Genomic DNA, 27,081 nt, shown 5'->3' with positions numbered 1-27,081 from the left:
ATTATGGTTTTCACCCAGAACTTAAACTATTCCGCCGCCAAACTGAAAAAAAGAGACAGATATTTGAAGTTAACAAGCATATATTTAACGTATGGGAAGAGAAACCGAAAAGCCAAAGTAGGAACACCTTCACAAAGTACGTGAACAGCTCCTTTCGGCGAGAACGTGGGTGGCTCTGAAAAGAGCCTTTGGAGTCAGGCGGCCGGCGACCCCGGCGGGCGCCGCGTCCCGACAGGGACTCACTTGGAGCTGGTGTACTTGGTGACGGCCTTGGTGCCCTCGGACACGGCGTGCTTGGCCAGCTCGCCGGGCAGCAGCAGGCGCACGGCCGTCTGGATCTCCCGGGAGGTGATGGTGGAGCGCTTGTTGTAATGCGCCAGGCGGGAGGCCTCGCCGGCGATGCGCTCGAAGATGTCGTTGACGAACGAGTTCATGATGCCCATGGCCTTGGACGAGATGCCGGTGTCGGGGTGCACCTGCTTCAGCACCTTGTACACGTAGATGGAGTAGCTCTCCTTGCGGCTGCGCTTGCGCTTCTTGCCGTCCTTCTTCTGGGCCTTGGTGACCGCTTTCTTGGAGCCCTTCTTGGGCGCGGGAGCGGATTTCGCCGGCTCGGGCATGGCGGGAAGCACAAGCAAACGGCGGGCACACGGGAGAAGGGACGCCGCCACCGCCGTCAGGCCCAAGCTACCGGAAGCGCCTCGGTACTTAAAGAGGCCGTAGGCAAATTAAGGTTCTGCTTACGCCGCGTCGTGATTCGCGAGTTTTCAGCGGCGCTCCAGCGAGGGGGACGAGATTATGTAAATGAACGGATGCTGGCTGAGCCACCCTATTGGTCGAACGGACAAAGCTCTGCTTTAGCCAATCGCAGTGCTCCGCAGACAATCCCGGTTCTGCCTATAAAAGGGTGAAGTGGCGGACTCTGGGGCGACTTTCTCGGTCGTCGAGCGGGAGGTGTTTGCAGTGAGCGTCGCTGTCATGTCTGGTCGTGGCAAGCAAGGAGGCAAGGCCCGCGCCAAGGCCAAGTCGCGCTCGTCCCGCGCCGGCCTGCAGTTCCCAGTGGGCCGCGTGCACCGGCTGCTGCGTAAGGGCAACTACGCCGAGCGGGTGGGGGCCGGCGCTCCCGTCTACATGGCGGCCGTGCTGGAGTACCTGACGGCCGAGATCCTGGAGCTGGCGGGCAACGCGGCCCGCGACAACAAGAAGACGCGTATCATCCCCCGCCACCTGCAGCTGGCCATCCGCAACGACGAGGAGCTCAACAAGCTGCTGGGCAAGGTCACCATCGCCCAGGGCGGCGTCCTGCCCAACATCCAGGCTGTGTTGCTCCCTAAGAAGACGGAGAGCCACCACAAGGCGAAGGGCAAGTGAGGCCGGCGTCCGGAAGCCCAGCCAGCCCTGGTCTCGAAGGGGACACCTGTGAAATCCAAAGGCTCTTTTAAGAGCCACCCACTCTGTCAAATAAAAGGAGTTGTATACAGTGTCCACCTCTGCCAGTCTCGTGCGGAGGCCCAAGGCGTGGAGGGGGAGAGGGGTTGTCCCTCAACGGTTCCTCGACCCCGAGCCTTGGGCGCTCGGCCATCTTGACCTGGTCTGGTGGGTCGTGGACCTTAGGACTTGGTGGCGCAGCTGGGGGGGCCCGGACCCCCAGGGCGCAGCCACGGTCGACTCCGTCCTAAGAACTGAGAGGCGGTCCCCGACTCTTGCCTCGCGCGCAGCTCCCTCCCCAGTTCCCGAGGCCCGCGCCCCCGCCCCCACCCACACGCACGTGCACTCCCGGCCGGCAGGGCAGCGGGCAGTTTCCGGGAGGGAGTGTGGCGGGCCCGGTCCTCGGCTTAACTGAGCCGGCTTACTCCGGTAAGACTGGGTACTAGTCCCCACGTAGGTTTCTCGAGGCGGGGCCTTGCGCTCGGCAGGCGGTGGGGTGTGATGGGACAACTTTCGGACCCGAAGAGCACCGACAGGCGGGAAAAAAGATCCGCCCGACCACCGACGGGGTTCCTAGAAGGTGACCGGGCGTTTTGGGGGGGACGGGACGTAAAGGCCAGATTGAGGCTGAGTTGGGGAGACCGCGTGGGAAAGAAGGGGGGGGGACCGTGTTCTAAAGGGGGCGAAGGGCTGAGGAGGAACATTCGGACACGGTGGCGATCAAAGATGACCCCCCCCGCCCCCCCGCCCGCGGAAAGAAAGGAAAAACAAGCTAGGGAAGACCGTTGGCAACCTGGAGAGTAGAGAGCGAGGCGGGTGGGCGGGGCTAGGAGGATCCGCCCAGGCCAATCGGTGGCGCCGGGGAGGGTGACGTCGCGGCCAATGGACAGCCAGCGCGGGACTTTCAATTATTGCCCCGCCCAATCGGAGAGAGACGGTGCCTATAAAGACCGCTGCGGCGGGCCGGGGCCCCGTTACTCTCCCGGCCGCTTCGCCATGGCTCGTACGAAACAGACCGCCCGCAAGTCGACCGGCGGCAAGGCCCCGCGCAAGCAGCTGGCCACCAAGGCGGCCCGCAAGAGCGCGCCGGCCACGGGCGGCGTCAAGAAGCCGCACCGCTACCGGCCGGGCACGGTGGCCCTGCGCGAGATCCGGCGCTACCAGAAGTCCACGGAGCTGCTGATCCGCAAGCTGCCGTTCCAGCGGCTGGTGCGCGAGATCGCGCAGGACTTCAAGACGGACCTGCGCTTCCAGAGCTCGGCCGTCATGGCGCTGCAGGAGGCGAGCGAGGCCTACCTGGTGGGGCTCTTCGAGGACACCAACCTGTGCGCCATCCACGCCAAGCGCGTCACCATCATGCCCAAGGACATCCAGCTGGCGCGCCGCATCCGCGGGGAGCGGGCTTGAGTGAGCGCTCGGCTCGAGGTTCCATCCTATCCAAAGGCTCTTTTCAGAGCCACCCACGACGGCACTCGGAAGTAGCTGTGCCACTTCACCTCCGCCTCCTGCCCCGGGAGGGTGGGGCTCCCTACAGGTAGCGCGGAGACCGTGGGTCGGATCCCGGGCGCCGCGTCGGCGGCCAGGACCCACTGCCAGGCGGCCGCGTGCGCGCGCGCAACTCGCCCTGCTCCCGGGGCCTTTTTCTGGGGCGTCTTGGAAGTTCCCCGCCGGGGCTCGGGGGTGTAAGCCGTCCGCGCAGGAGATGAAGGACTTGCGGGCTCGCGAGCGGGCCGGGGCGGCGAGGAATCGATAGGGGACGCTCGGGACTAGGCGCCCGCGCCCCCCGCGCCCCCGCCGGAAGTGACTCCGAGGAGATCTGGGCGGTGGGGGAGGGAGAATCGGTCTCGGGCTCGCCTGATCTCTGTCGCGACAAGTTCGGGATTCCTCCAGCTTCGCTTGCGCGTCGGGTATCTGTAATGCCTTCCCTGGCTTCCCCGGGCAGCGGGGGGTTTAGCGGGTGCCACTCTCCCCGCCCCCCTTACTCCACCCAGTGTGTCCGGGGTCCCTCGTGCGCCTGAGGGACTTTGCCAGAGGCCTTACGCCCGCCCGGGCACACTCCCTCTCCCCAATCTTGCGCGCCCCCCCCCCCCCCAACACACACACCCGCCCGCCTTCCTAATGCCCGTGGACCTTAGGGAAGGCAGCATGGGCAGCTCCAGGCCGGAATGGGCCAACTCCGGGGACAGAGGGTCCGGCTTCTGTGGCCCAGCATTCCGTTCGGGGAGTCCTGTGGGCTTCGTTAGAGCAGCAGCAGTGGGGAAGGTGGGCCAGGATGCAAAAGCCCCCGTCACCAAGGCACCGCCCCCGGGGACCTCTCGTCGAGTATCCTTTCCTGCTCACGTCCATAGGAGGAGACTTGTTCTTCAGAACAACCCTAGATGCAGACACATGAAGATCTGTGTAGCAGGTGTTTGAGGAATTACCCAGTGCCAGGCTACCAGTAGTTAAAGCTCTTGGGGCTGGAACCAATGAAAGGCACAACATGCCCTGCACTTCCCCTTCCTTTCTTAACGTTTGTGAGCCCCAGCATCTGGGGGCAGAGACTTGAATTTATCTCAGAGGGGCAATTTGTTCACCAGATGAAAATTGAAGTCTGAAGGCATCTTGGTACTCTGAAATGAGTCGGTTTAACTAGAAGAGTAGAACAGGACCTTGGAAAACTAGCACTACACAAGACTCCTAGCAGTTGTATGAATGACACCTCTTCTTATCCTTAAACACCATTTATTTGCACCTGGAAGAGGACAGAGTTTGTGCTTTTGTTCACCGATAAAACCATTATAGAGATTGGTGAAAATTCACTGAGGGGAATAGAAATAGGCGGAAATACTTTTGAAAACGTTCTGCCTTTGCAAGTGGGGGGGGGGGGGGGAGGAGAGAGCAGATGCACTGTAGCTATTCCTGACGGGGGGTTCCCCAGTTTTCAGCCCCAGACTCAAGAGATTTTCATTATAGGCCCTGTTATAAATGAAATTGTGTGTCCTCTGCCCCTCACCCAAATTCTTATGTTGAAGCTCTAACTCCCAGTACCTCAGAATGTGACTGTATTTAAAGGCCATTAGGTAGGGCCTTTAAAGATGCATTTAAGTTAAAATGTCATCAGGATGTGCCCTAATCCAATATGAGTGTCTTTTTTAAGAAGAGGGGGTACCTGGGTGTCTCGGTTAGGCATCGGACTCTTAATTTTGACTCAGGCCATGAGCTTAGGGTAATGAGATTCTGTGCTCAGCTGGGGAGTCTGCTTAAAATTCTCTGTCTGCCCTCCCACACCTGTACCCCACTGTCACATTCATTTATTCTCTCTCTCTCTCTCTCTCTCTCTCTCTCTAAATCTTTAAGGAAAAAAAAAAAGAGATCAGGACAGCCAACACAGAGGGATGACCATAAGAGAGGCATGTGAGAAGGCAGCCATCTTCAAGTTGAGGAGAGGCCTCAAAAGAAACCAACCTGATGACAAAGATCTTGGACTTCTGGCCTCTAGAACTGTGAGAAAATACATTTCTGTTGTTTAAGCCACCCAGTCTGTGTGGCATTTCATTAGGGCAGCCCTAGGAGTTCAATACAGGCTCCAGGGTCTCTGCCCAGGTCTCTGTTCAAACCAACAGTACACGATGGGATAGTCTGTGACTTAGTTACAAGCAGAAACAGCAGTGAATTAGACCCCTTTGCACCCGGCATCTCATCCACTGAAATTTGTTTTCAAAGGTGCAGCTTGAAGTTGAGTGTCAGAGCCATTAGTGTCTGAGCAGACACCCAAGCATGCAGATTTCCATGTCAGGGCCCTGCCTCCCCAGGATCATATGCCTTGAACTGATACAAAATCAGATTCAAAAGCAAGATACCAACCAACCTAAAATACCAAAGACCTGCCACTGACCCTTAGATTTGCGGACAGCCTGTGTATATCTGCCATGGCTAAGGCAGTTCAGGGGTTCTTAGCTTAGTGGGAATAGCTTTGATCTGCCTTCACTCTTCTCCTCACATTTCTACCCATTTCTGTTCCTCCCACAACAGTGGACTGCTCACTCACTAAACTCAAAGATAGCAGGGTATGAATGGAAAACAGTGAATGAAAGCAGAAGAGGAAGAGGATTGGGGAATTAGGGCCTGGCCCCCACTGGTGTTGGACAGTGGAGGTCCTCTCTGGTTGGTCTTAACTGGTATCATGTCAAAAGTGAGCCCTTCAAAGGAAGGGCCTTGTCCGCATCACTGATCTGTCTTTCAGCTCTCCTACATAATGGAAGTCTGGGTCTTGACAATGGAAGAGTTCACCTAGCTGAACCCCCTGCCCTCACATAGGGCCAGGAAGCCACAGGCAGTACAAACTCACTTTGTGAGGAAGTGGGGGGCTATTAGCCCAATCTTTCTCACCCAGCAGAGATTAGGTCTTGGCTGGACAATGCTGCCTTACCTTTCAGCCACCATCTCGGAGATTTGCCCACAGGGCTAGGGCAACAGAATCTGATTCTGACTGTGAGCAGGTTTGGGGGGGACTGCGAGGAATTCTGCTGTGTCTTCAAGGGCTTCCCAAACTACCACAGGCATTTAGGTGACACCTTTGACACCTGTTTGGTAGTAAGACAAAATTGACACTCCTGCCACTATTCTGTGAAATTCAAACTTCCTAGGCCTAATAGGGAATTTCTGGAATGCCTTTGTTGGTTTGAGAAACTAGGGTGAATGAGTACTAAAATTTTTTAATGTCAGAATCAAAATCTTTTTTTTTTCCAGTATCAAAATCTAATTGTTTTAGGTACTTAAGTAATTTTCTCACTTTCAGACCAGTCATAAAGAAAAGGAAGTCAGGCAAAAAGTAATTCATGTTCTCTTCAAAAGTCCCCTCATAAAATTTGAAGGAAAATAAACAAGTCTTATCTTGGCCAACCCGGTATCTAGAGGTCTGCCATGGAACTGGCATTGGGTTTTTTGTTTTGTTTTGTTTTGTTTTTAGAATTTATTTATTGGGGTGCCTGGGTGGCTCAGTTGGTTAAGCATCTGCCTTTGGTTCAGGTCATGATTCCCGGGTCCTGGGATTGGGCCCCACTTCCAGCTCCCTGCTCGGTGGGAAGCCTGCTTCTCCCTCTCACACTCCCCCTGCTTATGCTCTCTCTCTTTCTGTCAAATAAAATCTTTTTTTAAAATTAAAATAGAAAAAATAAATAAATAAATAAAATTAAATTAAAATAGAATTTATTTATTTTAGAGAAAGAGTGTTGGGCGGGGGGGGGGGGGGGGGGGCAGAGGGAGAAACTCCTGCAGACTACATGCTGAGTACAGAGTCCAATGAAGGGCTTGATGTCACAATCCTGATATCACAACCGGAGCCGAAACCAAGAGTCCGATGCTTAACCAACTGCATCACCCAAACGCCCTGGAACTGGTATTGTTAATTGGACTTTGGGTCCTTTAATCAGAGCTGATGGTGGCCTGGGCTACAGCAGGGACTAGGAGAAGTCAGAGATGAAGTGATGGATTGGAGGGAATCATAGAAGGGTAAATTTGGTAAGATTTGGTGATTTAGGCATTTGGAGAATGGAAGAGAGGAAGGAGTTTCTCCTTCACCTGCAGAACTGGGGGATGATGGAAAATTTCACTAAAGTGAGGAATTCAGGAAGAACAAACAGCTTGTGGAATCGAGAAGATGCTTAAAGATCCTCCTGACATTGATATTGAGAATCCCATTAACCCTCTAGAGGGAAGTGTCCACCAGGAGTTCAGAATATTAATCTATTCTGTAAAGGGACTTTGGGGGAAGCCCTTAGCGGAAGGGTAAGGGAATACGGGCTAATAGAAGGCAAAGAATTTGATACCTTCTAGCCAGGGGTCTGGGAGAAGAGAAGAGGACTGAGGCATTCTGACATTAAAAAATTTTAGTACTCATTCACCCTAGTTTCTCAAACCAACAAAGGCATTCCAGAAATTCCCTATTAGGCCTAGGAAGTTTGAATTTCACAGAATAGTGGCAGGAGTGTCAATTTTGTCTTACTACCAAACAGGTGTCAAAGGTGTCACCTAAATGCCTGTGGTAGTTTGGGAAGCCCTTGAAGACACAGCCCTGGGCAAGGCGGAGCAGTGATGGGGATGGTAGAGGAAGAGGACTCCACTAAGGGGCTACAACATATAATTAGGAGATCACTGGCTAGAGGAAACTAAAAAAGAATAAAGTAAAAATCATCTTACTTATTTTAAAAGTTTTACTATTTATCTGCACATGCCTTCTGAATCTCTCGGTGCTTGCACATAACCTATACCTGTCCTTGTAGGTAGGTGATCCCCACCTCAGTTGCCAGAGGGAGAGGCATATTGTGGTAGATGACCAAGGGAAATGCAGGTTGAGCTCTGTGGGAGCTGAAAGGGAAAGGTTCAAGCCACCTGAGCAAATATTTTGCTCAGGTGTGATATTTTGAGCTGGGTTCTAAAGAGTATTTAGGTTTTGAGACATGTTTAGATTGGGGGCTAGGGGAAGGTGGTGTAATCCAGGCAGAAGAGACCATAAAAACAGAATTTCTGGAGCTACATGTACCACGGGCAAAGGGCAATGATGAGACTATTCTAGGGGGAGCTTGGTACTTTTCACTCAATTAAGAATAAACAGATCCAGGGTACTTGAGTGGCTCAGTTGGTTGAGGATCTGAGTATTGATTTTGGCTCAGTTCATAATCTCAGGGTCATGAGAATGAGCCCCAAGGTGGGCTCCCAGCTCAGTGGAGAGTCTGCTTATGATTCCTTCTCCTTCTGCCCCTCCCCCTCTCTTGCACATGTGCATTCAATATCTCTCTCTCAAATAAATATATAAAATCGGGAGGCCTGGGTGGCTCAGTGGTTGAGTATCTGCCTTCAGCTCAGGGCATGATCCCTGGGTCTGGGGATTGAGTACCCACATCAGGCTCCCTGCAGGGAGCCTGTTTCTCCCTCTGCCTATCTCTCTGCCTCTCTCTCTGTCTCTCTCATGAATAAATAAATAAAAATCTTTAAATATATATATATATATATATATATATACATACATACATACATATATATACACATATGTATATATATAAAATCTTAAAAATAATAAACAGATCCTAATAACCAGAGTTATGTTCCTGGATTTTTATCTAACATATTCCTACATAGGTCTGTAAGGGAAATATATGACGATGTTCCTTGCAGCATTTTTTTGTGATGGAAAATGGAGCAAACCTGGTGTTTGCTTACTGAGAGTAAGGAGATAAAGTGTGATGTTTGCTCATCGTGAAGTTTGATGCAGCAATTCAATCAACAGATTGAATGTTCACATCACAACATGGATAGCAGAGATGCAGGTTGAGCTTTGAGGGAATTGAAAAAGGCCAATTTTTTAAATCAGAGTGGATAAAGGGGAAAGTAAAACATAAAATAAGATATAAAACACATTCTCACTTATATAGATTCTTAGAAAGCAGAAATTAACTGGAACTGAGAAAGTAAAAACATGTTCTGCTACTCATCAGGCTGGGAAAACAGATATGGCTAGCCAAAGAATTAGCAGGAGACATCTCTCCCAAGGACATGCTGTAGCTATGGAGTCACGATCACTTCCTTGAGTGACCACTGCTTCTCTTATTCATTGAGAAACCTGTTCTAAAAGTCACAGACTACCAGAACCTTCACTGTTTGAAATCACATCAGCAAGAATGAAGCATCCCCCTCCTGCCTAGAGAACCTAAATCACTTTGACGCTGAGAATCAGCCTTGATTTTTCAAGCCAGATACAAAACTTCAATAAGGTTTCTAAACATTCCACCTTTATCTTAACTTTGTGGTTTCCAAGGAAACAGGATCCTGTATGCACTTCAAAGCCTAATTCTGATGTCTACCCTTTCATATAGCCCTGCTTTGCCTTAAGCCCATCAAAATTCTACACTCCATGCTTCCCTACAACCTACATTAACTATTTTTTCCTTTGTTTGGTGAGACACATCACAGTCTTTTTGGTATGTGTTCTTCTTCTTTGAAAACGAATTAGTAAACCTGGCTTGTTAGACTAAGTGGTGTTTGTAAGTTGATTAAGATAGGATTTTTTTTTTCTTAGAGTTGCAAAAATTTATTTCAGCATTCCTACATTTTTGGTTATTTCTAATATTGTTAACTGCTATAAGTGCTGCATCAATATCTTGCTTTGACATTAGTAGTACAGTATAATGTCTGAAAGCAGAGTCTGGCTGTTAACCGGGCTTGGACACTTTATGACCATGCAACTTAACCACATTACTTAACCTCTCTGTGATTCCATCTCCACATCTGTACAATGGAAATAATGATGCTTTGGAAGATAAAATGCGTTAATCCATGTAAAGTGTTTAAAACATTGTTTGATGCCAAGGAAGAGTACATAAACAATAGAAAAAATATATATACCATTCTAGTTTACCTTTGCATCTATTTAGTTAGTAGTAAAGCATGTTCTGCAGCTTTTCAGTTTTTACTTTGAAATAATAATAGACTCACAGGAAGTGGCCAAAATAGTACAAAGAGTTCCATGTACTCTTCACTCAGCTTCTTCCAACAGTGACATATTACATATCTGTAATACAATATCAAAACCAGGGGAAGCCTGGGTGGCTCAGTGGTTGAGCATCTGCCTTTGGCTCAGGGCGTGATCCTGGAGTCCCTCCATGGAGCCTGCTTCTCCCTCTGCCTATCTCTCTGCCTCTCTCTCTCTTTGTGTCTCTTATGAATAAGTAAATAAAATCTTTAAAAAAAAAAAAAAAAAACCAGGAAGTTGACATTGGTACATTATTGTTAACTAATATACAGACCTTAATTACTGCTCACAAGTTTCTTAACCTGCATTCATATGCATGTGCACATGTAATTCTATGCAATTTTATTCCATGTATAAACTCGTGTCACCACCACCACAATCAAGATGCAGATCTATTCAGTCATCTCAAAAGAACTTCCCAGTGTCTTTCAGACCACCTCCTATCTCCCCTACATTGCCTGGAAACCATTAATCTATTCATCTCCATAGTTTTGTTATTTCAAGAATGCCATATAAATGCAATACACAGTATGCAAGGATAATTATTTTTAACACATAGAAAGCAATACACTTCTTGCAAAAACACAGAGAAGAAAAATTAGAATGATTGCAAGGGAGTAAAGAATGGACATACAAAGGAATTAATGAATAAGAAAAGGGGGCAATGGTTCTAATAAATGTATACAGCAAATACAGTAAGATATCCTCAGATTATGTATGATTTGCAAATTTTAGAAAACTATGAGTAAAATTTAGGTGCATCAATTTATCACGCGTATCTCAATCAGAATAAAGATAAGAAGGTCAGAATAACCTTCCCCAAATATCGCTCTTGTCTTGCCCAGTAACCCACACCAGCTGTCCAGGGCCAGTTCTTCATACTCTCTTCTAATTTCACACCTCTCCATGACCTGGTCCTCCCTGAGGAACCTGACTGGCTCTCCTGATCTAGCTGAGAACCAGATCTCTGACTGAGGCCTCATCAACGATGCTGCCTAGTCAGAAATATCACTTCAGAGCATAATTCTTAAAGTTGATGTTCACAACTTTTTATGATTTTTAAAAAAGATTTTATGTATTTATTCATGAGAGACAGAGAGACAGAGAGAGAGAGAGAGAGAGAGAGACATAGAGGGAGAAGCAGGCTCCCTGCAGGGAGCCCTATGTGGGACTAGATCCCAGGACCCCAGGATCACAACCTGAGCCAAAGGCAGTTGCTCAACCACTGAGCCACCCAGGTGCCCCCAAAATTCAAATAATAATGAAAGACATATGGAAAGTAAAAGCCTCCTTGTGGCCTAACCAGACTCTTCTCCATATCAGTAGCCACTGTTTTTGGTTTTACTATGTAAATTCCAGAAAAATGTTTCATTCATGTACACATGCCTACACATCAATACATATGCACCCACCCTTTTTTATTTACACCAAAGAGGACCCTATCACTTTCTTTTCACCCAATAATAGATATTTAAGTAAATTCTAAGTGTTTAATATTAAAAATAATACTTGTTTCTCTTTATGGAAGCATCCTAGCTAATAAATTAAGGAATACCAGAATATCATTTTGCAGCCCCTAATGAATTGAAGAATCTAAGCATTGAGCATCAACAGATGTTATCACAAAAAGGGAAGCAATCATTGTGTGTCTCCCGATAGAAAAAACAAATAACACCACTAATGTAGCAGTCTTGCCAGGGAGTGAAAAAGTGAACCTAAATCTAATCAATCCTTTGCTCCATTTACTCGATTTGTTTCTACAGGAAATGTAGAGGGACAGGATCTCATGAAAAGCTACACCACAGGGAAGCCATCGGCAAATTCCCAATCAGAAAACTACAGGAAAAACAACCCAGTCTCTTCAACAAAGAAATTACAAGAAAAAAAGAGATGGATGGCAAATATATATTAGAGTTGAAAGACATGTCAGCCAACCATTATGTATAGAACTTACTTGGATTCAGATTCAAACAAAGCATTTTTTAAAAACATGACATGGGATCCCTGGGTGGCTCAGTGGTTAAGCATCTGCCTTTGGCCCAGGGCGCGATCCTGAGGTCCCGGGATCGAGTTCTGCATCAGGCTCCCTGAATGGAGCCTGTGTCTCTCTCTGCCTCTCTCTCTGTCTGTGGTGAATAATTGAATAAAATCTTTGAAAAAATATAAAAAACAAAAACATGACATGTAGATTAATTTTAACACCCAACTGGATATTTGATGAATTAATTAAATATCATTAATTATTTTTGATGTGACATAGTATTGTGGTCCTTTTAGAGCTACATAAAGAAATGTTTATGGATGAAATAATATGGTATCTGGGATCTGCTTCAAAATGATACAGGATGATCAGTCTTGAGTTTGGTGATTGATGAAGTTGGATAACAGATGTGACCTCTGTGTACATGTTTTAATTTCTCAATTATCAAGAATTAAAAATACATTTATATAAAAAGTTGCTATTTACCATCCCTGTGTGAATATTGTGAAGTACTTTGTTTAGGCATTTTTGTTTTGCATTTGTATATGAAAAGAAAATTGTGATAGTCATTGTCACATTACCCATTGAAATGTTTGCACTACATTCTTTTCCCACTAATAGTGTGTAAGCCTATCCCATTTCTCTAGCCCTGACCAGCAGTGGGCATTAGCCAACTTTACATTTGACCTATTAATGACCTCACGGTCACCTCAGAGCACAATGGTGGCTGGTATCAGACTGGTTGGCCTGATGTAGCCATTTCTACATTAAGGGAAGGCCTGTTGCAGGGAATGGATACTCATTTGAGTCAAGGTACCACCTGCCCCAGAAGGTGCCTGAGTGGACACAGACCCTGTGGCCTCTGAAACTGACTTTTCTGTTTTCCATGCCATTGGTCCTTTCTGTCTCCATAGTCACGTTAGCCTAGAAGCTAATTGGGTTCTCTAAAGGCTGCTCCTGGGATGCCTGAGTGGCTCAGTGGTTGAGTGTCTGCCTTCAGCCCAGGTCCTGGGATCGAGGTCTGCATCAGGCTCCCTGCAGGGAACCTGCTTCTCCCTCTGCCTATGTCTTGCCTCTCTGTGTCTCTCATGAATAAATAAAATCTTTTACAAATAATAAAAATCTGTTTCCACCTATCTGGTCTAATTTGGCAAGGTCTGGCTCTGCCTTCCATCGTAACAGCATGTTACTGAACTCCCCTCTGCCATCTGAACACTACCTAGACTAGATTTTTTGCAGGTCCTCCTACCTCTCTGGGCCTGCTGTCTTTTATTTTCCTCCAGGCCTTTGCCCATGCCACTCCCTGCCTGGAACACACTCCCTTCCCATCTGCCTCAGGTCTCATCCTAAAGTCCCTTCCCCCCAGAGGCCTTCCTCACCCACACCAATATCAAGTTAGGCCTCCCTCCATCTCACTCTCCATGTGGGTACTTATCACATCTAATACCTGTCACAATTTATTATAGTCACTGCTTTAATATCTGACTTCACTCCTACCCACTAAATGTCCAGGGAATTGCGCGCTTGGGTGGCTCAGTGGTGGAGCATCTGCCTTTGGCTCAGGTTGTGATACTGGGGCCCTGGGATCGAGTACCATATCGGGCTCTTTGCAGGGAGCCTGCTTCTCCCTCTGCCTGTGTCTCTGCCCCTCTCAGTGTGTCTCTCATGAATAAATAAATATTTTAAAAAATAAAAAATACACATCCAGGCAGAAGCCACTCTGTTCTGTTGAACCTTGTATCCTCACTGCCCAGTGGATTGCCTGATGTCCAACAGATACTCAACACACTATTGATTGAAAAAAATGAATTATATCAGACCCAGCAACGCTTAGAAATCAGAGAAGAGGAATGGTCCTAGAGAATCTTTCTTACAGAACTTAATAATATCAATAGAGACTTAAAACATTCACAAAATTAGTAGATCCATATTTCCCATCCCTCATATGAATGATTAAACCTAGTCTCCCCAGGCACAGGAACAGTCTCCCAGTTAAGGGTCGCTTACTGAAACCTAAACAGAGCTGCCCCTCCTTCTGTGCCAGAATTACTGATTAGCCATATTGTGAGCTATGTTAGCCTCCCTCTCAGAGGATCAGGGCTCTGGACCACACTGTAAAGCCAAATATGGGGTAAGATTGCTGATAAAGTTTTACTTTTTTTTTTTTTTGTTGTTGTTGTTGAAGGCTAAAATGAGGCAGTGAGACAGACCACTGGAGGTTTATGAGCAGGTGGGTGATGAGGCCAGATCTGAGCTTGGAAGGTTACTCTAGCAGCAGAGCATGGAATGGATTTGAGAGGTGTGAGCCTAGGAGAGGAGAGAGGTAACCTTAACACTTTCTCCCACTTGAACAGAATAGAATGGGTATTTTTGTATATATCTCAGGCCCCTTCTGAGTTCCTTCCCAATTGAGGGCAAAGAGTTTACCATGTTCAACTGTGGAACTATCATGACACAAAATTGGAGTGCATTAAAAAGTAGAAGAACTGGAAACAGCCCAACTATCCATCAACAAGTGAACAGATTAACAGTTATGGTGAAGCTGCACAACCAGAAACCTACTTGACAATAAAGGAATTTGAGGAATAAGTAGAAGCCAGACACAAAGGACAGACACTGTATGATTCCATTTACATAAAACTCTAGAAAATGCAACCTATCTCTAATAAAGCAGAGGGAAGAGTTATGAGGGGCACTAGGAAACTCTGGGGTTGGCTGATGGATATGTTCATTATTTTGAGTGTAGGGATGTTTTTGTTGGTATATGTGTATATACGTCAAAACTTAGCAAATTATACTTTAAATATGTGCAGTTTACTGTATGCCAATTATAACACAATAAAGTTAAAAAATAAGCACAGATAGGTAGGGTAGAGAGATGAGGGAAGAGGTGTCATTGAGCTGGAAGATAAGGCTTTGGTTTGAAAGAAAGCTCTGGCCAAGGCAGAAGGAAGGGGCAGTCCAGTCCAGACCTGAGCAAATGGGTTTAGTGGAGGGTGAGCAGAACCTTTAGAGTAGAGCAGAAAACCCACCTAGCCCTATAGGGGAACAGTAGGAAACAGAGCTATAACTGGAGGAAGAGGCAGATTTGGGAGAGTTTTGAATATCAAGCTTCTTTTTTTATTTTATTTTATTATTATTATTTTTTTTAGGGACAGGTGGAGAGGAGCCGAGAGAAAGGGGGGAGAGAGAGAGAGAGAGAATCTTAAGTAGGCTCTGCACTGGGCATCCTGGGCTTGATCTCAATCCTGACATCATGACCTGAGCCAAAATCAAGTCAGACACTTAACCGACGGAGCCACCCAGGTGCCCTGGGATATCAAGCTTTGTAAAAATGTACATTGGATTGCAGTTCCATCACTTAGTTCCTCAATGATACTGGACAAGTTATATAACTTCTCTGAGAGTCTGTTTCCTTCGTCTATAAAATAAGGATGGTAAAAATGGAAGCTACTCCATGGTGGCTGTGAAGACAAAATGAGGCAATGCAGATAAACCACTCAGCAGGGGACCATGGAAACAGTTAAGTGCTCAATAAGTAGAAGCAATTATTATTATAACAATTATTGTTATTAACCCTAATATAAGCAAATGTATATAGATGCTTGGGCAGGAGAAAGAAGTGATCAAAGAGGTTTTATTACAAAGATTAAACTACCATTAATTATCTCCCCTCCAGGGGATCCCTGGGTGGCTCAGCAGTGGAGTGCCTGCCTTCGGCCCAGGGCCTGATCCTGGAGATCTGGAATCGAGTCCCACATCAGGGTCCCTGCATGGAGCCTGCTTCTCCCTCTGCCTGTGTCTCTGCTTCTCTCTCTCTCTCTCTTTCTCTCTCTCTCTCTGTGTGTGTGTCTCTCATGAATAAATAAATAAAATCTTAAAAAAAAAAAAATTATCTCCCCTCCGAGTTAAAACTCCAAATTCTACCATCTCTTTCCCCTGCCCCATTCTGTAACTTCCTTCCTACTAAATACCATGCCTGGAGCCTGAAACCAATAACCAAGACTCTCTTATATTAGTGAAGGGATTCCAGCTGGTAAGCAAGTTGAAGTATGGCCTCTGGGATGAAGAAACAGATGGAGAACCAGAGACCCCAATCTCATCTCCAAGGATTTCTGCTACTACCACCATAGATTTATATACAGGATGCATCCTAAAGAGAATAAAGCAGGTGATTATTCCTTTTAATTTTAAAGCCTAGATAGATTCCCCCCAAACTCCAAGGAGGGGTCCAGATTTTCGGAGATTGATCTTAATTTTCTCAAGTCCCTTAAACCCTGAACTAGGGGTTTATTCTCTGGAGTTTCTAAGGAGAAGCCTCTCTGTGCCTCAGTTTCTTCATCTATAAAATAGGAGATAACGGTGACTATTTCATGAGGTTCTTATGAGGGTTAAATGAGTTAATGTGTGTGAAGGGCCTAGAACATTGGTCCATAGCAAGTGCTCTATAGATGTTAGCTAAGCTTTCTTAAGGACTTTATTTCTTCTCTCTTGTTTATAAGGCTTGTTATTTGTGATCATTTCTTTCTAAATGACTAGGCAATAGGTACCTATTACTGAAGATAATAACAGATAATAATAATATCTAATAATAATAACTGATAATAATAACAGACTCTCAGAGAATAGTACCTATTACTAGGTAATAGTAACCTCATAACAAATTACTTCAGTCCCAGTGCACCTCTTGGGTAGAAGTAAGTTTGGCCAATGGCTTACAAATATTCATCCTCCAAGTCAGAGGCAACGAGCTTTTTCATAGATGCAGCAGTGATTGCATCTGTTAACTTCATTTAATGAGAAAATATATTGCAGATAAAAAGAATCCAGCCACACTTCTAAAATAATCAGTTGTTTTATTAATAACAATAGCATCTACACACATTTGAAAACACACATGTAAGAAACATAAGATTTATTCAGTTTATGATAATGCCTGGCATCCATGTGGATTCATGAAACCCTTAGGATCAACTCCAGGACCCAAGAGCCAAAAGCAGTTGAATAACTGATCAGACCATCAGTGTCTTCATCAGCAAAATCAAGGCTTGGACAGAAAGACTGAACATTCTGTAATCACACAAAATAAAACTAAAATGCAATTGAGCATTTGAGGATACAAAGGTGGACAGTATTAGCTCATGAGCAGTGAACCAACCCCTTTGCTTTTCTCAACCTCCTTTGTAAAAGGGTTATTAATCTTGCCTGTCTTACAGGGTCTATCTCTTCAGGACCTCCTGATAAGTGAGAAAGTGAATATAAATTAAAAGCTCATCTCCGTGGGGGCCAGAGGATCAGGATGGAGATGGTGAGTGTCAGAAAAGGAGATGGGAAAAGGATCTTTCCAGTGACCAATGCTCTAATTTAATGAAAATCCAAAGAGGGTACACTACACTAAGAAGTGCAAAGGAAGGGAGAACCCACCACTGCCACCTCCATTTGGGTGCACAAAGAGTCTCAACCCGGGCCTCCTCAGAGCTATTGCTCTGAGGGGACCATGGACGGATTTGGCCAGAGAGCTCCAAAAACATTTCCATTTTCAGCTCTTCACATGTATCTAATGGAAATGAACGACACCCGCCCAATCCACGGAAGCTATTAAGAAAAGGATGGCGTGAGAAAATTAATTCGACAAATTTCAATAAATAGTTAAGTGTCCGCTATATGCCAGGCACGGATTGGCGCTGACAATATTGCAGAAAATCCGACCAGCAAGGTTAAGGGTTTAAGATCATAAATTAGAAAAAAACGAACCAGTTTCTGACAGCTCCTAGGAGGAAGAGAACAGGGAGACCAGATGACAGGCAGGAACAAGAGACGCAAATTCCTGAGTGCGACTTGGGAAGATCTCTGAGAGGTGGCTTTTGAGCCCAGAATTAAATGAACCAGCGCCTTTAAGAGTGACCGGAGGCCCGAGCGTTCCAAGAGAATTAAATGCAAAAACGATCCACAAACCGAGAATAGGGAGGGATTTCAAAGCTTCAAAGGGTTCGGCGGACACCAGAATCCACGACTTTGGGGGCCCGCGCCAGATTTTGAATATTCATACCGTCCAATCACGAAGAGGCTATAGGAGTCGAGCGCAGGCCCCGCCCCCGGCGCCCACACCGCGGGGTCCACGGGAGGCCGCGCCGCGCCGCAGAGGCGGTGACCGCGCCAGGCGGCTTGGCTGCCGCACGCTCAGAATTCTTCGGGGCTGGTCGCAACGTTCCCGGGACCCGGGCTTAGCTGATCCTTTCTTAAAGGACGACCGAAGTCACCCAATTTGATTTAGAACACCAGTGAGACGTCCACCCCAGAGCGGCCAGGACGCAATAGTCCGGCGACGGGAGGTGGGGAGATTTTCAGTATCCTAATTCGAAGGAGTTTGTAGAACTAAGCAGCAGTTACGGGGTTAAGACGCGACCCAGATTAGAAAGCAAAGCCAGTCACGCGCCGGGAATCTCCAAGTATGAATGGCTTGAAAAGCTCCGCGTACTGCCTTCCACCTTCCACAAGGAACTTACTTTGTGAGAAGAAAGTGAAGGGTAAAATAAGTGAACAAAGCTCTTTTCAGGTGATTAAGTGGGTGGCTCTGAAAAGAGCCTTTGGAGTCAGGCGGCCGGCGACCCCGGCGGGCGCCGCGTCCCGGCAGGGACTCACTTGGAGCTGGTGTACTTGGTGACGGCCTTGGTGCCCTCCGACACGGCGTGCTTGGCCAGCTCGCCGGGCAGCAGCAGGCGCACGGCCGTCTGGATCTCCCGGGAGGTGATGGTGGAGCGCTTGTTGTAATGCGCCAGGCGGGAGGCCTCGCCGGCGATGCGCTCGAAGATGTCGTTGACGAACGAGTTCATGATGCCCATGGCCTTGGACGAGATGCCGGTGTCGGGGTGCACCTGCTTCAGCACCTTGTACACGTAGATGGAGTAGCTCTCCTTGCGGCTGCGCTTGCGCTTCTTGCCGTCCTTCTTTTGAGCTTTGGTGACCGCCTTTTTCGAGCCCTTTTTGGGCGCGGGAGCGGATTTTGCAGGCTCAGGCATTGTAAAGGAGCACACGCGTTGGGGAAGAAAGGAAGTGCGAGAATGGGCGGGCCTGAGCCTTTTATAACCACCGTATGCAAATAAGGGCTCCTAAAACCTTTCGTTTCCATTGGGCCTTGTGGGGACCTTGCGTTATCAGCAACAGCTACGTCACAACACCTACTCTTGGCCTCATTGGCCGGTTCTGGAGCCAATTTAGGACCAATGAAAACCTCGTTCCTGACCCCACCCCTAGCAAAGCTTATAAAGGCTTTTCCATCGCTCATCTTTCGCTGCTGTTTTGTTGTCAGGTCTGAGCTTTAGGTGTTTTAACCTCGCTAGCAATCATGTCTGGTCGTGGCAAGCAAGGAGGCAAGGCCCGCGCCAAGGCCAAGTCGCGCTCGTCCCGCGCCGGCCTGCAGTTCCCAGTGGGCCGCGTGCACCGGCTGCTGCGTAAGGGCAACTACGCCGAGCGGGTGGGGGCCGGCGCTCCCGTCTACATGGCGGCCGTGCTGGAGTACCTGACGGCCGAGATCCTGGAGCTGGCGGGCAACGCGGCCCGCGACAACAAGAAGACGCGTATCATCCCCCGCCACCTGCAGCTGGCCATCCGCAACGACGAGGAGCTCAACAAGCTGCTGGGCAAGGTCACCATCGCCCAGGGCGGCGTCCTGCCCAACATCCAGGCCGTTCTCTTACCAAAGAAAACTGAAAGCCACAAAGCCAAAAGTAAATAAATCCTGACAAGCCAAAGATCAAAGGCTCTTTTTAGAGCCACCTAAGCTTTCAAAAAAAGAGCTAGTGGCGCTATTTCGTTACCAGCCCCTCAATTGACATTGTTGGTGGCTCTTAAAAGAGCCTTTGGGGTTAGTGGGGATGCTCTCAATCCCAGTTACTTGTTCTTGCCAGGCTTGTGACTCTCCGTTTTCTTAGGTAACAAGACCGCCTGGATATTGGGCAGGACGCCGCCCTGGGCAATGGTGACACCCCCGAGTAACTTGTTGAGCTCTTCGTCATTTCTCACGGCCAGCTGCAAATGGCGAGGGATGATGCGCGTCTTTTTGTTGTCGCGGGCCGCGTTGCCCGCCAGCTCCAGGATCTCGGCCGTCAGGTACTCCAGCACCGCAGCCAGGTACACCGGGGCGCCGGCCCCCACCCGCTCGGCGTAGTTGCCCTTGCGCAGCAGCCGGTGCACCCGGCCCACCGGGAACTGCAGGCCGGCGCGGGACGAGCGCGACTTGGCCTTGGCGCGGGCCTTGCCTCCCTGCTTTCCGCGTCCTGACATTACAGCCAAAAATGCAGTTACAGCTTCTTATTCAAGGAGAAGGAAGTGGAACGGATAACCAATTTGGTGTAATTTATAAGAATTACCGGGAGGGGTGAAGGGAAGTAGCCCAATCAAGCAGCCAATAGGGAAGCAGAAAGCAGACTCCGTTTGCATCCTGCACTGCGAGGAAATGACGGATTCCGAAAGTACCTACCAATCGCTGGGAGCCACATTAAAGCCCCTTATTTGCATGCCAGGATTTTTAAAGAAAGAAGGCTTTCGGACAGATCGCTGTTTTGTTTTGCCTTTTACTGAATGGCATTTTTTAATTTTAATTTTCAGCCTAGAGAAGGGGAGGGGGCCACTCTTTCCCTCCCCCCCATCCCCACCCCCCCCCCACTCCCCCAGTTTGGAGCTGGAAGGGAAATCCTCAGAAGTACCCAGACGGCCTGCAGAGGGCCTCCAGGAGATGTAGAGTTGCTCCCGCTCAAGGGTAGGGATTCTGAAACTGATTATCCCCTTGAACTTTAAATTACCTTCCAAGTCCCGCCTTTTCTGTCTTTACAGCCAGACTTCCAAAAAACTGTTACTAAGGCCGCCTGCCTTCTCTGCAACGTGGTCGTGGCCTTCCGTGCGGCTTCGCCCCACCCCCAGCCGCCTCCGCTCTTCGGAATCCTGCGTAACCGAGGACTGGAATAGATTTTGTCTTCCTCCTCTTGACCTACAGGAGGCATTCGATACCGCCTTGAAATTTGCTCCCTGGGCTTGCAAAATGTCCTCCGACTTTACTCCTCCCGGTCCTTTTCCTCTATCGGTCCCTGCTTTCCCGCGTCCGTCTGGGCTCTGTCTCCTATCCAACACCCCCCTCCATCCTTTACTCTTCCTGAGGAGTCTTCCCACTTCCATGCTTTAAATTACAGACATCCAGATTTGTTCCAGAAGCTTATATCCTTACACCAACTGCTTGCTGGGGACTTCAAACCATCTGTCCCAACAACTCGACCTATCCAAATGCGAACTCACCCAAACAACCCCCTATCGCCCGTTTGCTCTTTCCCAGAATTACAACCTAAGCCAGAATCTACACTCACCTGCATCTCAACAGCATATCCGGTTACTTCCCTAAGGTTTCTTCAGTCTTTTCTCCGTGCTCCTGTCTGCCTCCTCATTGCTCTCTTAGACTTCAGCAGTAGCCCTGCAGACCTGTTTTCCTTAATCTTCCAACTTCCTTCTAGAGAAACCTTTCCTGAAAGTTTTATTTCTTCCTCCTCAGCTTCCCACTCTGGGGTGTTCCACATCCCTCACACCATTTGCACCCTCTCCTGAGTATCCCATAAGGACAGGAGGTAGAATACAATAGAAAAAAGAATAGACTTAAATTTTATTCCTTGAGCTCATTTCTGATATTCTTTATCTTCACCTTTATTAAGTACGGGCTACCTACCAGGCAATGGGTATACCGGTAGTTGAAAACTAGAAAATAGAGAAAATCTAAACTCTGGCAGTTAATATCAACTATCTGTAGAGATCCCTGGTAAGAACGCTGGTATAGATTTGTGAAGGTAATTCTAACTCAATCAACTATATCATTTCAGAAGATGCATGTGTTAATAGAAAGATGTGGTCCACAAAGAGTCAAAACAGGGCAATTCCAGTAGGAATGTGTTGTTTCTCCAGCACTAAGCATGTATATTATATGTCTGCTAGACACAAAGGTTTGGGCTATTATAGAAGGGTCCTTGGTTGTGAAAACATTAGCTTTTTCTCACAACCTGGGTGAAATAGTTCTAAAGACTAACACTGAGCTCAGATTCTAGGCTCAACCACTTTCCAATTATTCTACAAGATAAAAATATGAGACTGAGAAGGGATGAGGCAATTATGAGAAGATACATCACTAGAGGGGAATGAAATTGCATTCTAGGCTATTCATAAATTTCTGGTGTTTTGTTCAGTGATTCTCTCCCGAATAAGCCAGTCCACTCTGGAAGTTCTTTTTTTTTTTTTTTTTTTTTAATATTTTATTTATTCATGAGAGGCATAGAGAGAGAGGCAGAGACAGACATAGGCAGAGGGAGAAGCAGGCTCCTTCTGGGGAACCTGATGTGGAACTTGAACCGAGGACCCCAGGATCACAACCTGAGCCAAAGGCAGATGCTCAACCACTGAGCCACCCAGGTGCCCCAACTCTGGAAGTTCTGATACTGTTAACTTTTCAGACCGAGGCTGAAACCCAAGATAATGGGGACCCCACTACAAATCTGTCACCTTGAGAGGCTCTGCTTGAGGACACAGCTGACCTCCCCCTCTCTTTGACCTCCTTTTTACTTCTATCACAGTGACCCTGTGCTGTTAGGAAAGGTAAAGGACAAAAAGATGATATGGAACCTTATTATGTGATAAACCCTATGCTAGGGGCTATGATGCAGATGCAATTATTTGTGTTATAGATAAGGAAAGTGAGACTCGGAGAAGCTAAAGCACTTGCTGAAGGTGACACAGCCATTTACTAAGACATGATTAGAACTCAGGTCTGCCTGACTCAAAAATTGTGCACTTCACCACTTCATTCACACTGCTTTACTCACCAGATGTTGGGCTTCATGAAGCCACTTAACTTGTACAGCTTCCCTTTCTTCCTCTATTAAAGAGAAAAAGAGAATGAGAGAAAATTAGATTTAGTAGTTTAGATTCTATCCAGCTATAAAACCCTATTAGATAAGTCTAGATAGGCCATTATCCTACAAATTATATGAGACTCAATTACTATCTATTGCTCCCCCGAGCTCTTTTCCCAGCATTCTTACCAGAACTATTAAAACATGAAATAGAGCAGGCCATCCCTAAAAGTAGTGCACCATCACAGACAAATAGGCTGGATCTTATTTCCTTTAACAAAAAGGCAATTGAGTTCTTTCCCAGGCAATCTTGTGAATCAAGCATTTATTTTGCCTTCTCACCCCATTCCACCACTCTAACCATAGTCCTCTCTCTTGCCCTGTCCCTCCACCTCTCTCACCATGACCCTCAGCCTCCTCCATACTGAGCTACACACCATTCAAGCAAGGCCTTTCCACAGTTACCTGCCATTGCACATACTGTGGCCTTTGGCAAGAAGCTTCGTCCTCCTCTTGACCTAGCAGAATCCTCCTCATCTGGCTGGTTCTGCCCAGAAATCACCTGCTCCTTCATGAGGTCTTCCTTTCCACTACCCACACAGCCTCCATGTGCCCACCTCTCTGTTCAAATCCTGGTGATAGCACTTACCACTCTGTACCATGCTTGGACTTTGCTCTTGCATCCTTTCCGTGACCCCCTCAGGAGACAGACCATGTCTTTTTGAATCTGAGTCCTTAATTCCTTCTACCTGGCTCTTCATAGGGTAATTAAATGTTTGGGGCATGAATAAATGGCATAACACTCTTAGGGAATTAGTGTCTTCTTTTCAAAAATATTTCTCTTTACTCAACAACCACTCTCCAAATGCCAAGTATAAACAGTAGACTGTGATAGCCAGAGTGATGGGAGATACACTAAAAGCTTGTTGATTAAACAAAAATAATATATCCAACCACATTAGAGTTGTTAGAATAAATGAGAATAAATGTAAAAAACCTAGTACAGAGCCTGGAACCTGAGAGGGCCTAAAGCTGTATTGAGGCCAAATAGCTTAATGGTTAAAAGCCCAAATTCTACAGCCTGCCTCTGCATTATTTACCAGATCTGTGACCATGGGCAAATTACCTAACCTCTAAGGGTCTCTGCTTCCTCACTGGTAAAGCAAAAGTAATAATAGTAGCTACTTCATGGGGTTGTTGTAAAAATTAAGAGTTCATAAATGTAAAACATTTAGAACAGTACACAGTACCAAAAATTCTTTGAACCAATTTTTCATTTCAAAAATAAACATTGGGTTTATCAGATAACCGAACAATTCCACTCCTGGATATAAGCAAACAGAAATGAATGTTTGCATGAAACAAAAAGCATGTACCAGAATGTGGTATGTTCATATAGTGCCATACTACAAACAATGAAAATGAGCAAATTGCTGCCATGCACATGGATGAATCTCACAATGTTGAACAAAAGAATGCAAGCAAAATGAATTCATGCTATGTGATTCTTTTTATATGAAGTTTAAAAATGGGCAAAACTAATTATGGTGATAGATATTAGAATAATGGTTACCTGTGGCAGGGTGGTATTGACTTCCCTGGAGCCTTCAAGGTGCTGGAAATTTTCTGTCTCTTGACGTGTTGTATCATAGGTAGAATTAAACTGCTCACTAAAGATTTGTAAGTTCCTTATGTGTAAAGTATACATCAATAAGCACAAACTAAGTTTTCCATGAATAAATATTAAAGTAATCATCATGGGGGGAAAATTAGTATGTTGTTGGACATCCCAATCCTCATGTCACAGATTAGTGTTTATTGTTTTTTGTTTTAATTACACATGAGGTGGCCACCATAATCTTGGTGTTTAAAGTCTCTAAAAGTCTCAATCTGGCTGTGACAAACCTTCACTACATGGTAGGTATTATGACTATGTTTTTTTGTTGTTTTTTTAAATTTTTATTTATGATAGTCACACACAGAGAGAGAGAGGCAGAGACATAGGCAGAGGGAGAAGCAGCCTCCATGCACCAGGGGCCCGACATGGGATTCAATCCTGGGTCTCCAGGATCGCGCCCTGGGCCAAAGGCAGGTGCTAAACCGCTGTGCCACCCAGGGATCCCAACTGTTTTTGTTAGAAGCAAAGACTCTAAGCTTGCTCTATGGAGTTGGTAATTTACAAAGCTTTTATTTATTTTTGCAACAGAAATAATAATGCCACTGGCCCTCTTTTCATACAATAGTTCATATATCCATCCAATACATTTAATTGAACACCCGGGTGTGCCAAAACTGACCTTGACATAACACATTTATTTTTTTTTTTTTTTAGATTTTATTTATTTAGTGGAGAGCAAGCATGAAAAAGGGTAGAGGGAGAGAGAAAGGGAGAAGCAGACACCCCACTGAGCAGGGAGCCCAACACTGGGCTCAATCCCAGGACTCTGGGATCATGACCTGAGCTGAAGGCAAATGCTTAACCAACTGAGCCACCCAGGTACTCTGACATAACACATTTAGAACATATTGAATGTAGAAGCTCCTGGGTGGCTCAGTCGGTTAAGTGTCTGACTCTTGATTTTGGCTCAGGTCATCCTCTAAACTTCCCGAAGACTGGCCCTAACTTATTCCCCACCTTCCAGGACTGGTCTGCGCACAGAAATTCTGTATGCAGTAAGTGGAACGAGCTTCCAATTTTCTTGTATGTAAAATAAATGAGTTCAGCTCGATGACAATAAAATCTATCAAATAACAGCAGTCCCAACTGAGCAGGAATTCCCGGGTTTTTTGCATCTCCCTGCTTCAGAACCTAACAGCACGAGTCGCCAAAATGATAGACTACAGTTCCCGTGAGCCCTCACGTGGCGTCTGCCCATTCTACTATCGCGTAGCGAGGACTCCATTTCCCAGAGTGCCTCAGGATGCGACGACGACCTTACTCTCCGAGAACTTCTGGGGTCCGGTGACTGACCCGCGACTGCGGTAGCCGAGGCTCAGCGGGAGGTAGAAAATGCCCGGCCTGGGGTTCAGAGGGGACACGGCTCGGCCACAGACGCGGAGTTGCACATACGCTGCCTTTGCAGTCCCCAGCCCACTCGCTAACTATCCCCCGCGGGCCCCTTCCAGTCGCGCGTCAGCCCTCCGCGGCCTAGGCCGAATTCCCCCCACGTCACACAGAAGAAAGGGGTGGTGTCTGCGGTGGAGGCGGGCCCCCTGCGGGAGCGGAGTATGCGTGGGGGAGGAGGGAGGAGGCGGGAGGGGGTGGGAGGGGGCGGGAGGCCCCGGCCCTCAGTGCTCTGCGCCTGTTCTCCGCTGTAGCCGATGCTGAGTGGGCAGCTGGTCCGGCACCTGTTCTCCATGGCAGGTCGCGTCTGTCTGTCCCGGAGCAGCGCGGGACTGGGAACCATCGGTCCCGTCGAGGCAGCCATTCGCACAAAGTTGGAGCAGGCCTTGAACCCCGAGGTGTTGGAGCTGCGCAACGAGAGCGACGCCCATGCGGTCCCACCAGGCAGCGAGACGCATTTCCGCGTGGCGGTGGTGAGCTCTCGCTTTGAAGGACTGAGCCCCTTACAACGGCACCGGCTGGTCCACGCCGCCCTGTCTGAGGAGCTGGCTGGGCCGGTGCACGCACTGGCCATACAGACACGGACCCCCGCCCAGTGGAAGGAAAATCCTCAACTAGACATGAGCCCCCCTTGCCTGGGTGGGAACAAGAAAACTCGGGGAACCCCCTGAGCCCCAAAGGAGGGAAGGCCAGGATTCTAATGGTTTGTCTGGGAATAAACTACGGGCTTTCTGCCAATATGGTCTGGTGTTTGTAAGCGATGAGAGGCCCCATTCAACCAGCGCGTACATTCTCTCTGGACATGACTCAGTTTAGATCAAAGCTATCCAAGCAAAGAGTAGAATCACTCTCCACCCCCCTTGCCCTGATCTATTTAGGAAAAGCTGCCTGGGCGTTTCATGTTAAATTGTGACTAAGATAGATGTTGGCAAATTGAATTTAATTTTTTTTAAATGCAAATTAAAAAAAAAAAAAAAACTATGGCCCCATCACTTAAAAAAAAAATAAATGTGACTGAGGAACTACCAGACCTGATAAGTTGGAAATCATCCTGTACATTAAAAAAGAAATTATCACAGGAGATGGACTGCTTTGTGTGGCCAATGGCCTGTTGAATCAGTTCTGAGGAGAAGAAAGATACTATAGCCTAGAGTAGTCATGAAGGGCTTCACTGAGGGGAGTGATGAAAGTAATCTTTAAGGGAAAGCATAGAATT

General features: G+C 47.3%; 6 protein-coding genes and 1 pseudogene across 7 annotated transcripts; 4 read left to right on the top strand and 3 right to left on the bottom strand.

The window, feature by feature from the left end:
- Window positions 1-62: 62 nt before the first annotated feature.
- LOC144280430 (histone H2B type 2-E) lies at window positions 63-1,029 on the bottom strand. Its single transcript, XM_077842468.1, has one exon. It carries the CDS (start codon window positions 618-620, stop codon window positions 240-242), a length of 381 nt encoding a protein of 126 aa, XP_077698594.1. The 5' UTR covers window positions 621-1,029; the 3' UTR covers window positions 63-239.
- On the top strand, window positions 871-1,483 carry LOC144280425 (histone H2A type 2-C-like; annotated as a pseudogene).
- Window positions 1,484-1,619: 136 nt separating this feature from the next.
- On the top strand, window positions 1,620-4,827 carry LOC144280424 (histone H3-like). The gene is made up of 2 exons (XM_077842464.1): window positions 1,620-2,835; window positions 4,768-4,827. The coding sequence occupies exon 1, from the start codon at window positions 2,311-2,313 to the stop codon at window positions 2,833-2,835; it is 525 nt and encodes a 174-aa protein (XP_077698590.1). The 5' UTR covers window positions 1,620-2,310; the 3' UTR covers window positions 4,768-4,827.
- Window positions 4,773-26,603, top strand: BOLA1 (bolA family member 1). 2 transcript variants are annotated; one of them, XM_077842463.1, is made up of 3 exons: window positions 4,773-4,913; window positions 25,608-25,804; window positions 26,120-26,603. In XM_077842463.1, the coding sequence occupies exon 3, from the start codon at window positions 26,123-26,125 to the stop codon at window positions 26,534-26,536; it is 414 nt and encodes a 137-aa protein (XP_077698589.1). In that variant the 5' UTR covers window positions 4,773-4,913; window positions 25,608-25,804; window positions 26,120-26,122; the 3' UTR covers window positions 26,537-26,603. The 2 variants fall into 2 exon arrangements, with proteins under 2 accessions (XP_077698589.1, XP_077698588.1); XM_077842462.1 differs by lacking the exons at window positions 4,773-4,913; window positions 25,608-25,804 and adding an exon at window positions 25,838-26,027.
- Window positions 16,755-18,983, bottom strand: H2BC21 (H2B clustered histone 21). The gene has a single exon (XM_077842467.1). It carries the CDS (start codon window positions 18,935-18,937, stop codon window positions 18,557-18,559), a length of 381 nt encoding a protein of 126 aa, XP_077698593.1. The 5' UTR covers window positions 18,938-18,983; the 3' UTR covers window positions 16,755-18,556.
- Window positions 18,915-20,537, bottom strand: H2AC21 (H2A clustered histone 21). Its single transcript, XM_077842465.1, has one exon. The coding sequence runs from the start codon at window positions 20,199-20,201 to the stop codon at window positions 19,809-19,811; it is 393 nt and encodes a 130-aa protein (XP_077698591.1). The 5' UTR covers window positions 20,202-20,537; the 3' UTR covers window positions 18,915-19,808.
- Window positions 19,212-19,913, top strand: H2AC20 (H2A clustered histone 20). The gene has a single exon (XM_077842466.1). It carries the CDS (start codon window positions 19,264-19,266, stop codon window positions 19,651-19,653), a length of 390 nt encoding a protein of 129 aa, XP_077698592.1. The 5' UTR covers window positions 19,212-19,263; the 3' UTR covers window positions 19,654-19,913.
- Window positions 26,604-27,081: the final 478 nt, after the last annotated feature.

This window comes from Canis aureus, chromosome 12, assembly GCF_053574225.1.
Source record: "Canis aureus isolate CA01 chromosome 12, VMU_Caureus_v.1.0, whole genome shotgun sequence".
Lineage (NCBI taxonomy): Eukaryota > Metazoa > Chordata > Mammalia > Carnivora > Canidae > Canis > Canis aureus.
The sequence above is the reverse complement of the archived record's forward strand: the minus strand, read 5'-3'. Positions and strand labels throughout refer to the sequence as shown.

What these genes read in the sequence shown, in the direction of transcription:
- H2BC21 (XM_077842467.1), bottom strand. Translation starts at nt 18,937, where the DNA reads ATGCCTGAGCCTGCAAAATCCGCTCCCGCGCCCAAAAAGGGCTCGAAA.
- LOC144280424 (XM_077842464.1), top strand. Translation starts at nt 2,311, where the DNA reads ATGGACAGCCAGCGCGGGACTTTCAATTATTGCCCCGCCCAATCGGAG.
- H2AC20 (XM_077842466.1), top strand. Translation starts at nt 19,264, where the DNA reads ATGTCTGGTCGTGGCAAGCAAGGAGGCAAGGCCCGCGCCAAGGCCAAG.
- BOLA1 (XM_077842463.1), top strand. Translation starts at nt 26,123, where the DNA reads ATGCTGAGTGGGCAGCTGGTCCGGCACCTGTTCTCCATGGCAGGTCGC.
- LOC144280430 (XM_077842468.1), bottom strand. Translation starts at nt 620, where the DNA reads ATGCCCGAGCCGGCGAAATCCGCTCCCGCGCCCAAGAAGGGCTCCAAG.
- H2AC21 (XM_077842465.1), bottom strand. Translation starts at nt 20,201, where the DNA reads ATGTCAGGACGCGGAAAGCAGGGAGGCAAGGCCCGCGCCAAGGCCAAG.